The 11,845-nt window shown below is 39.6% G+C and overlaps 1 protein-coding gene across 1 annotated transcript in view; it reads left to right on the top strand.

Annotated features, from left to right (window-relative positions):
* Window positions 1–7,298, top strand: part of LOC110288502 (solute carrier organic anion transporter family member 1A6) — a gene marked incomplete at its 5' end in the record, with an annotated part of 17,513 nt that extends 10,215 nt beyond the window's left edge. The window contains 3 exons of the mRNA XM_021154829.1: window positions 1,994–2,058; window positions 3,022–3,139; window positions 6,454–7,298. Coding sequence (XP_021010488.1) covers window positions 1,994–2,058; window positions 3,022–3,139; window positions 6,454–6,673 — 403 coding nt within the window. The remainder of the gene's footprint in view (window positions 1–1,993; window positions 2,059–3,021; window positions 3,140–6,453) is intronic.
* Window positions 7,299–11,845: the final 4,547 nt, after the last annotated feature.

Raw genomic sequence — 11,845 nt, 5'->3', positions numbered from 1 at the left:
CCTCTTCTGTCTTCTCCTCCCTTCTCCTCTGCTCTTCCCTCCTCTTTCCTCCTTCTCCTCTCCTCTTCCCTCCCTTCCCTCCTCCTCTCCTCTTCCCTCCTCTCCTCTTCTTCACCTCTCATTTCCTATCCTCTTCCCCTTTCCCTCCTCTCCTCCCCACCCTCCCCTTCCCTTTCCTCTTCCCTCCCCTCCTCTTCCCTCACTTCCCTCCTCTCCTCTCTCCTCTTCTCTCCTCTTCTCCCCTCCTCCCCTCCCCTTCCCTTCCCCTCCCCTCTCCCCTCCTTTTTTCTGTCTGCTCACTCTTTCCTTCCCTCCCTCTAGTCTTTCTTTCCCCTCCTTCTACCTCTCATATATACTGATTGGAATAGGCTATGTATCTGCTCTTATTTATTCATTTTTCCACTGTAAGATACTATATTTTTATATTCACCAAATGGAAGTGTGGTATATGCCTTGTTTCATTTCATAAGTTCACAGACAGAAAAAACACACCAAGTACTGCTAGTTATTCTTGCAAGTGAGGGACATTTGGCTGTCACATCTGTCACTCACATCACCAGCCAGGCAGATTGAGGTGATGTGGCTACTCCAGATGTCTCAAACCTGCATGCTTTGTTGACAAGGATGTTTCCTTATAGAGGAGAATGGTCACAGATGAAGAGCTTAGGAGCAACTGAACTCTCGTGTTAAAGCCTCCAAGCTTGCTCTGGTGAGAGGCTCTCATGTTTCTTCTATGACTGTCTCCATTTCCATGCCCCACTCAGTTTCTCAATTATTTTACTTTCTTAAGTCAACTCTTCAATTGGTTGTAAAAACATGGCTAATTAATGTTTTAATGTATTATTATTTAACATGTTTATTGTGAATGTACATATATGTGCATGTGTATGTGTGTGTGTGTGTGTGTGTATGTGTGTATGTGTGTGTATATGAGAGAGTGTTTAGTGTGTCTCTTTGCATGCCATGCCATGCCTATTGAGATGACAAGACATCTCTCAGGAGTTGGTTCATTTTGTACCACTTGGGTTTTTAGACACTGAACTCAGTTTGTCAAATTTGAGCCATCTTATAAGCCGTAATGTGTGATTTCATGATGTAATGAGGCTAAAGTGTATTCAAATCATTTCCCCCATATTTCTTTGATCTTTCCTGCTGAATATGATGATTGCAATGTAAATGCTAGAAAACATGGGAGTTCTGTTTGGATGCCATCATTATTCTTTTAGTCTGTGGTGTTTTCTTAAAGTCTTTCACGGAATCACTTCCGAAACAAAAATCTCAACAATTATACATATTATGATTTTCTTGTCTAAGGATGTATTTGCTGGGGAAAGGCCACATTAAAAAAGGCTTCCACATTCTGAATTTATCAGAATATTTTTCAGTTTTTGTCCTTATGGCTTTGTAGTTTTCCCTTTGAATGTAATTTTCAAAGCCATCTCAAGTCTATCTTCATAGGCAGTATAGGAGAGACAAATGTTTACAAATTTTAAATCCATATAACAAAGTAGTTTCCTCATTGTCATTGCATGCTCAATGGATTCTTTCTCTTTTTATCTGTGCGAATGCATTTACCATCCTTTGAATTTTTATATGACATGCATTTTATCAACATGAGGAAATGCCTGGCAAATAACTTAAGAGAAGGATTGTGTATATGGTTTGTGTTTTCACACCTTGAGGTCCATTCTAGTGGGTATGGCATGGTTGTGGCCATAGTCACCACCAAAATATTCATCTAAGTTAACTGGCAGTGTCTAGCTGCTAAGGAGCTCAGCCCTGCTTCAGATGTGGGGAGGCCAGAAGCCAGCTTTCAGAAGTTTGCATTCTCGTCTTTCTATGGAGACTTTACAGAGGAATAGCTGTATCAGTCTCACTTAGGGATGAGAAGCCTAACCACTAGAATTGTGAACTGCTGCTGTCATTGGAATGATGCTCCAGAAGATATAGATTTGCATGATGAACTTTTATTCATTTCTGTATGTGTTTTCAGATGTATGAAGTCTGAAGAGAAGTCACTTGGAATTGGATTACAGGCATTTTTCATGAGACTATTTGGTATGAAGAATTTCCCAACATATCAGATCAATATTAAGTGCTTAGTTAGCCAATTTATTTCCCCTGAATAAGAAGATAAAACTATCTTGTCAACACAAAATGCAACTATCACCTTAAAGGGAATAAGAGTTTATTCTAGAATCAAACACGAGTGACCATGATGTGGTTATCCAAATATGTTCCAGCAGGAAGAGAGTTTTATGTGGTTTATAGTTAGAGGAATCCATGAACAAGGTTCTTCTTAAATATATCTATGGAGACATCAGGTAGGTTGGTTACAGCAAAGCAGGTAATTCTCTGCTCTAGCCTCAAGTGCTATCTGATGGCATTCTTAGTGTTTGGGTGGGTGGAAGGCACTGAGGTCCTAAGCCACTACTTCTCAAAAGTTTCATGCAGTAATCGAACAGATATATGGTCTGACACAGGGATGGGGCCAGGAACGGTTAATAAGAGGGAGTAAAGATAATTTGTTCTTTGATCTGACATATTGTAGCTGCTCACATCTAGGAAGTCCCTATGACCTTGTAGCATATTTAACATAGGTGTTTTCTGCCTACTTTACAGTGAAATTTATAAGTTTCAGTTTATAAGCTTCTGTGTTTGGAACTGGCTACTTGTAATTCGTCTGAGAATGAAGTAATTGTAAATGAAGTAATGGAAAATATTTCAGAAAATACATGAGGTTTATGATTATGAAATTCATGAATGGTTTCTTAGTGTCTTATATGTAAATTTCATTCATTGTGATCTAAAATTTACATTAACTTAAAATTCCTAAAAGTAAGTTTAGAACATGTGATTCATAATTTGTTATGTTGTTTTTTTTTTAAATAGGAGAATTGAAATACTTCTAGAAAAAATAATACAGCTCTCTTTTTTCTTTATTCCTGTCAATGAGTCTTGTCTTTGGTTATATTTTGATTGTGATTTGTTTTATTTTCTCTCTTTCTCTCTCCATTGCAGCTGGCATCCCTGCACCTATTTACTTTGGAGCTTTGATAGACAGAACCTGCTTACATTGGGGAACTCAGAAATGTGGTGAGCCAGGAGCATGCAGGACCTATGAAGTCAGTGCCTTCAGGTAAAGATAACCTTTGAGACCAACTTTTGTATTATAAAATTTCCTCATTCATATCTAACATTTTTTGACTAATAAGATTATATATAGCTTCATTTTCAAAACACACATGAATGGTATATCTTCCTCATTTATATATTTTAATATTTACCCGTTATTTCTAAAGTATTTGATATATATGTATATATGTATACATACCCTGAGTGGGTTTCCTAAGAACCCTTCAAAAACTTTAGAACTACTTTAGAAAGGGAGCAGGTATGTGAACAGAAGACCTCGATTAATAGGGGAGAGCTCAGTTTTGAGTTTAGCTAGTATGGAAGAATTCTAGATATGAACAAGACAGCCAAATCCAGATACCTAGAATAATGGTGCTATATGTAGGAACAAAATCTTTCAGCTCCTATCACCCGATATCTGCAGACAGAGAGAAGGGATTCCCTATTGCACTGGTTGGGATGACAGAGTCCCAGCACATCCAGGTAGCATGTATTCTGGCATTCTAGCTTCTAGAAAGTTGCATATTACAGCCTAACTTGATGAGAACCTCAAATCTGTGTAGTACCTTGCAGCTTAACAAAAATTTCCAGGTACCGTAGCTAAGACTATATTGAAAAGAGACTTGTTATATAAATTTATCTGATGGTCTAGTCTCTGGAAACACACAGATATGCCACTGCACATATGGTTAGCTGTCTCATGGATGCAACTCAGTAGAGTGATTGTGGTACAAACCCACTTAGAGTGTGTCACGAGGAGACAAGGTTGCCACATAGAAATAACTGAAGACCTTACCCTCAAGTACTGAAAGAACAGGGAGCACACCATTTGAAGTTTGGGTATAACCAGTTGTGTGTGGTTTCATGCTGCTACTTGATCTAAAAGCAGTTACTTATGTGGTTCCCATCACTCTCAATGCTAAGCAGGCAGCTGTCACTAACAGCATACTGAGAGAATGGTGGTGGGTTCACTGTTGCTCCATCTCCAGTGTCATGCCAAGTTGACCTTGAAATAGACTCTGGCTGTGGTTATCTTGCTTGACCTCTCAGGTGCAATTTTCAAAGAAGCCCACAGACAAACTGTTTTATATATATATATATATATATATATATATATATATATATATATATATATATATATATAAAACACATCATAGTAATACTACTCCTTGCTCCTAAAACTTTTTCAGCCTAAAGGAATTTGCACCTATGGTTTTGTTTCTGGATAGGCACTATTCTGAAAAATTCTTGAAGAGAAAAGTGAGCCTTTGCGCTGTTCAAAGTGTTTATGGCAGGGGATGGCTGAGATTGCATTCCCAGCCTTGTGTACGAATCACAACAAAATGAAAGGACTCAAGGACTTTTTTTTAGCGCGCGCTCACGTGTGTGTGTGTGTGTGTGTGTGTGTGTGTGTGTGTGTGTGTATGTGTGTGTATGTGTATGTGTGGAAGTTCCAGTTGCCTTGACATCCCTAGAAAGGTGGAACATATCCCAGAATTATGAGCAAATTAACCATTCTTCCTTAAATTGGTTTTGACAAGATCTTTTATAATGTCAGAAAAATAAGCTAAGATATTTGTTATTATCTATTCTGAAATTATTAGAAATTATTAGAAAAAATATTATATTTCCAGACAGTTACACCTGAAGTCTAAATAATCTATGATTTCTTTCTGTACAAGTAGCCATGATAATTTTCTATATTCTTGTTTTTTTGTTTTTCAAAACATGGTTTCTTTGTGTATGGCTCTCATTGTCCTGGAACTCACTTTGTAGATCAGCTTTGCCTTGATCTCACAGAGGAATGCCTGCCTCAGTGCTGGGATTAAAAGTATGAACCACCAAGTCCATGCTCCATTTTCTCTATTCAGATGTAGTTCAGGATTTCCTGACTAAGGAATGGAACAGCCAACTTTGGGCTGGGTCTTCTCACCTCTATTGATCTAATCAAAACAATAATGCCCCACCAGCATGTTCGCAGGGCCAATATAATCTACACACACCTTCACTGAAACTTCCTTCCCAGAATATTGTACACAGTTTGAGGTTTACAACACTAACCATTGCACTAGATTTTACTATAAATATATTAAGAACAGAAAGGAATACTTTTATAGTTGTTTACAAATGTGCATATGTCAAAAATACAGATTTCCCAACCCATTAAATCCAGAAACCTTAAGGCTTATTTTATTAAATATACAAAGAACAGATGCATATAATAGTATCCAAGTCATATCAAGAAATTTTAAAAGGGGAAATTACTTCATTCATTTCAGGAAGCTTGTGCAGTTCTCAGACATAAATGGGTAATCTTCTCGAATGGAAAGAATTAGTAACTATAGAGATGGGTCAGGGGATAAGAACACATATTGCTATTGCAGAGGACATGAGTTCCATCACCATAACCCACACTGGGAAGCTCACAACGTCCACTCACCCCAACTTCCAGGTGGGAGTTGAACTCATGAGCACATACTTACACAGAGAACAAACCTATATATATATATAATTAAAAAATAATAAAAATAATAATATGATACATTAATTTTTGTACATGCTAAAGCATATGTGAAAATTAACAAATTGAGTCTATTAACATATAGTAATGACCAGTAGGACCTCTTTTAGACATAAAAGAGTTTCAATATTACAAGAATCTATTGGTGTAACACTACAAATGCTGAGAAGAGATAACTTGCAAAGTGACTTCATGATGCTTTACATATGTGTGATTAAAATTTGAGCAAACCAAACAGAAAAGAGTTTCTTTAATCTTATTTAGAGCTTTTTGGCTCAGTATTTCAGATAACAGGTGATTATAGCAGGTAGGAATGGAGGCAGAGTGTGTGGTAATGTCAGGCTAAGCTTGGTGACAGAGTCTGTGGTAATGGCAGATGAGGCATGATGGCTAAGTTTGAGAATGCTGGTCATGTTGAACATTCTTTCAGAAAGCACTTAGTGCTGGAAGTCCAGCTGATGGTGCCCACATTCATGGGAGAATTTCAGTGTTGGCTAAACCTTTCTAAAAGCACCATCAGAGACACACCCAGAGATGTATTTCTACAATAATCCTAAGTATCGTTAGGCTGATAATAGAAATGAACCATTGCCAACCATTGCCAACATGAAGAATATATGTCTAAAGTTTCATGGCGATTTTTTTTTTGGCATTTTAACACACAAAATAGAGTAGATTAAATGCATGAGCATAATTATCACTGGACACTTTTCTTGTAAAAAAGATCTGTAACAATGTAAAAATTTAGCTTTCACTAAACACATTAAGATGTAATACAGGTTACTTCTTTACAACAGGCGCCTTTATCTTGGATTGCCTGCAGCTCTAAGAGGATCAATCATTCTTCCTTCATTCTTCATTCTAAGACTTATCGGGAAACTCCAAATCCCTGGTGACATTGACTCTTCAGAAACTGAACTTGCAGAGACGAAGCCCACAGAGAAGGAAAGTGAGTGCACAGACATGCACAAAAGTCCTAAGGTCGAGAACGATGGAGAACTGAAAACTAAGCTGTAATGAGATTTCTACTGGCCTGTGCAAGGCCATGAACTGAATACTCATTTCACTTCCTTTGAATCTTAAGAGAAATAATAGGAACCCTCATCTTTAAGGACCTCAAAAACTATTTTTCTCATTATAAAAATAATTACTGATATTATTTTCAGAACTTCAGGGTAGTACTTAAGATTTTCCTAGTGAAGACTTTAATGGTGACCCCCACCCTGGACTTTAAAAAGCCTCCATTTTCAAAGAGCATTTTCTCTTTAAACTCAGTCAAAGGAAATGTGTGTTTCTTACATATCTTCAAGTAGATTTCATTTCACTTTAATTTCATTGAATTTACATTTCAATATTGGAGGTAATTAGAGCTGAAAGTATGCCTTCTGGTTGTATCATATTGAAATAAATTGTTCAGATTGATCCTTTCCATGTGCAAGGTGTCTGCATGTGTCTTTAACTATTTGGGAGCTGTTATCTTTCTTTTCTCATTCTAGACTTTTGATGCTTCAGAGATTCGACTCTCACTAATGTGTCATCTCTTGTTTTCAATTCCCTCTTTCATTATTCATGTCACATATTTGATCATTTTGTTTAGAACTCTGACAAATTTAAACAGGTTATTAAAACTCATATAGAAAAATGGCTTTTTTTTTTCTAGAAGTTCAATCCTGGTCATGAAACTCTTTCTTAAAAGCAAATATTTGAGATAGCCAATCCCTTCAAAGGTACTTTGAAGAGATAAGTTGTAGCTCAGTGGTACAATATGTTGTAGAAAATATTTAATCTCAAACAAGTGTTTCTACCCCATCTTTGGTTATTCAGTTTCCAGATAAATGTCACACAACTTTTGTACCTATAATAAGCCTTCAAGGCAGTAGAGATGGGCAGATGTCTACCATCTCAGCTATTATGTCTACTTCCTTATCAATAGCCCTGAGTTATAACTTACCATGTTCCACTTGGCAAGCTCTTAACTCCAAATGGCCAACCTTCATGTCCATGTTTTCATGATTTACTTACCCCATGATGTTTCTCCTCTCTCCACCTTCTTCCCTCTCATTCTCATGGTCTCTTCCCAGAACCCCCAGCCCAGAAACCCAAACTCTGCCAATCTCTCTTCTGCCTAGTTATAGGCTTTAGGTATCTTTATTCATCAATCAAGGCCAAATTGAGAGGCAGGGTTACACAGCATCATTCGTATGTGTGCAGATTCTTTTATTCCTGGAAGCAACCAGGATTTAGGGGCCAGTATTTAGCATTATAAGGCTATGACCAAACCTCAACAACAATGCTTTCCCAATACATAAGAGGCCCTAGGTTAAACCCCAAGGAACAATAATATTCTGACAAAATAAATCAATGGTGGTTGAAGGATGAGGCTAATTCTCATATTCAGGAGGTGTCTTTGGCTCATGTTCATTTCATTCATATGTCCTAACAGCACATGGTTATTAACTTTCAAAATCATCTTAGAGTAAAACCTTTGAAGAAGGATCAGCTAGATGACTCGGCAGAAATGGTGTTTGCCAGTAAGTTTGACAATGTGGGGTTAATCCCTGGGACCAACATAGTAGAAGAAAAGAACCACCTTCTGAAAGTTGTCCTTTGCCCTCTACTCAGGTACAGTGGTGTACATGCCTTACTCCTAAGCAAGCAAGCAAAAAATCAAATATACACATAGGTTAAAAACAAGAAAATTTTAGAGACTTTTGCTAAAAATTGCGTTTAATATAATTCAAGGTAACCATTAAAAACAAAATCAAGTTGTGGTGGTTTGAATGACAATGTCTCTCTTAGGCTTAGACAATAAGATATTTAGTATGCTGCTGATAATGTTGCTCAGGGAAGATTAGGGAATGATGCTATCCCGAAAGGCCCCTATACCCTCCCCCCTGCCCTGATCCCCTACCCACCCACTCCCACTTGGACCTGGAATTCCCCTGTATTGGGGCATATAAAGTTTGCAAGACCAAGGGGCCTCTCTTCCCAATGATGGACGACAAGGCCATCTTCTTCTACATATGCAGCTAGAGACAGACACAAGCTTTGGGGTACTGGTTAGTTCATATTGTTGTTCCACCTACAGGGTTGCAGACCCCTTCAGCTCCTTGGGTACTTTCTCTAGCTCCTCCTTTGGGGGCCCCGTGTTCCATCCTATAGGTGACTGTGAGCATCCACTTCTGTATTTGCCAGGCACTGGCAAAGCCTCACAGGAGACAGCTCTATCAGGGCCCTGTCAGCAAAATCTTGCTAGCATATGCAATAGTATCTGCATTTGGTGGCTGATTATGGGATGGATCCCCAGGTGAGACAGTCTCTGGATGGTCCATCCTTTTTGTCTCAGTTCCAAACTTTGTCTCTGTAACCCCTTCCATGGGTATTTTGTTTCCTGTTCTAAGGAGGAATGAAGGATCCATACTTTGGTCTTCCTTCTTCTTGAGTTTCATGTTTTTTGCAAATTGTATCTTGGGTAGTCCAACTTCCTGGGCTAATATCCACTTATCAGTGAGTGTATATCACATGAGTTCTTTTGTGATTGGGTTATCTCACTCAGGATGATACCCTCCAGGTCCATCCATTTGACTAAGAATTTCATAAATCCATTGTTTTTAATAGTTGAGTAGTGCTCCATTGTGTAAATGTACCACATTTTCTGTATCCATTCTTCTGTTGAGGGACATCTGGGTTCTTTCTAGCTTCTGGCTATTATAAATAAGGTTTCTATGAGCATAGTGGACCATGTGTCCTTATTACCAGTTGGAACATCTTCTGGGTATATGCCCAGGAGAGGTATTGCTGGATCTAGCAGTAGTACTATGTCCAATTTTCTGAGGAACCACCAGACTGATTTCCAGAGTGGGAATGCATCCTTTTTGAAGTAAGTATATCACTGGACTGGCTTGAGAATTAAAAGCCTCTTCTTCCATTCTCTGCTTTGTATTATGAGTGAGGATGTGAAACTTCAGCTTCCTGCTCCAGTCACCATGCCTGCTGCCTGTAGTCATGATTCCTTGCCATGAGGGACTCAATCCCTCTGGAATCATAAACTAAAATAAACCCTTCTATAGGCTGTTTTGTGGTGTTTAATCACAGCAGTGAAAAGGAATAGATAGAAGTCATCTTATTTTTGTGGCTAATAAAGAATATAGAGATTTTTAAGAACCAAGACACTTTCTGTCTGGGTTGCCAAGGGGATACATTTTCCTGTCTGAGGGCTGTGCAGAACTGGCTCTATCCCTCATCTGGGCATTATGAGAGAGCTGGACTGGGGGCATGAGATCAGGAGAACTGACTCTACCCATAGCCGCCTGTAGTATTTGAGAGAGCAGGCCCCTCACATTGCAGGAGTTGTAGGTGCACCAGCCCAGAGGATATGAGCATGGGATGCCTGGCCATGCAACTTATATCCAGTGTAGTGGCATGGATGAGGAAGAGATACCTTCCTCCTTTTTCACCTCTCACCACCTGTAACAAGAGAAGACTTGGCCCTGGGGTCATGAGATCAAGAGAGATGTCCCTACCCCTTACCACGGGCAACATTCTGGAGAGTAGACTCTGCACCTCATTGGAGCAGCACAGCAGAGCTTACCCTGGTGGGGAGGGCTCAAGCAAGCTTGCCCCTAGGATGTGGTTAAAAGAGAGCTGGTTCTGCCTCTTATCTGCCACGAAATGACATGAGTAAGGGAGAGATGCTGACCTTTGTCATCCCTTTACACCTATAGCAGGAAAGAGAGGTCATCAGAGTGGGACAACTGACCACATCCCTCACTGGCTGCGATACTCAGCAGAGAAGGCCTTGCACCTCCCCCGTGTGGCAGGTTAGAGCTGGATCTTGATTTGGGGGTTGTAGGTGAGTAGCTCACAAGGATGTGTGAGTTGAACAGTGGCCTGACCAGTTCAGATACCTCTTGGGCACAGCTCCAGGGTGTTGAATTGGCCCATCATGAGTGAATGGCTAGAGTGCAGGAAGGGGTTAGTTCTACAGGTCCAAACTACAGGATCTCTATGATACAGGGAAATAACAAGTTATCTTTGAGGAGTCCCACTGAAGTTCCAGTTTTGATGGAGTAGCAGAAGCAGACGTCTGCTGTTACACAAACTAGCCATCGTCATGAACAACTTGTAAATAAAGTGGAGATGAGAGAACACACTGTGGGAAACACTGTCACACACTACAGCTTACACCATGAGAGTTTATTTTCCCTTTGCTGTGGGAGAGGCTGCAGCTTGGGGTGCGGGGGCGGTGTCCAAGGGGATGAGATGAGTGAGATTGGGGTACATGATACATGATATGAAAATCTCTCTCTCTCTTTCTCTCTCTCTTACAAACATACACACAAAGGTAAAATGTTTTAAACAATGGGATAATCCCTAAAGATGGAGAAGATGAAGGAAAGAAAGGTGAGAGGTAGAGGTCTATAGACTATAGTTATTTATGCACAGTGAAGTGAGCATATCTGTAGGCTAGCGCAGAACAAAGCAGGGTACAATCTCAACAGCTCTTCGAGAGAGCCAGAATGTTTGTCAGAGTGTTAAGCTGACGACTTTCTGTTACTTGAACTGAAGTCAACCCACTTCTAAAAAGGGAAGATTTAGCTTCCTCATTTTTCCAAATGTCTTAGGCCACAGTGATTTGGCCCTGCTGCTTTAAGCCTGTGTCTATTCAGCACATTGAAGAAGATTCTGATGTCGTGTCACACTGTCTGGTGTGGTGGTTTGAGTAAGGTTGGTCTCAATAGATTCATAAGTTTGAATGCTTAGCATATAGAGAACAGTGATATCAGGAGACTCTGAGTTGTTGCAGTTGGTGTGGTCTTTTTGGAGGAATTGGGTCATTAGAGGGGTGTGTGTGTGTGTGAGAGAGAGAGAGAGAGAGAGAGAGAGAGAGAGAGAGAGAGAGAGAGAGAGAGAGAGNGAGAGAGAGAGAGAGAGAGAGAGAGAGAGAGAGAGAGAGAGAGAGAGAGAGAGTTATTTTTCTCCCAAGCCCATGCTATACCCAGTATGACAGTGTCCCCTGCCTATCTTCAGATCAAGATGTTGAACTATTGGCTCCTACTGCACCATTTCAACCTGCATAGTTCCATGCTTCTCACCATGAAGTTATAATCCAGAGCTAACTAAAGGTTTGCCATTACAAGAGTAGGCTTGGTCATGGTGTCTCTTCAAAGCAATAAAACCCAAGCTAAG

The sequence above is a fragment of the Mus caroli genome, unplaced genomic scaffold, assembly GCF_900094665.2.
Source record: "Mus caroli unplaced genomic scaffold, CAROLI_EIJ_v1.1 scaffold_12124_1, whole genome shotgun sequence".
NCBI lineage: Eukaryota > Metazoa > Chordata > Mammalia > Rodentia > Muridae > Mus > Mus caroli.
The sequence above is the reverse complement of the archived record's forward strand: the minus strand, read 5'-3'. Positions and strand labels throughout refer to the sequence as shown.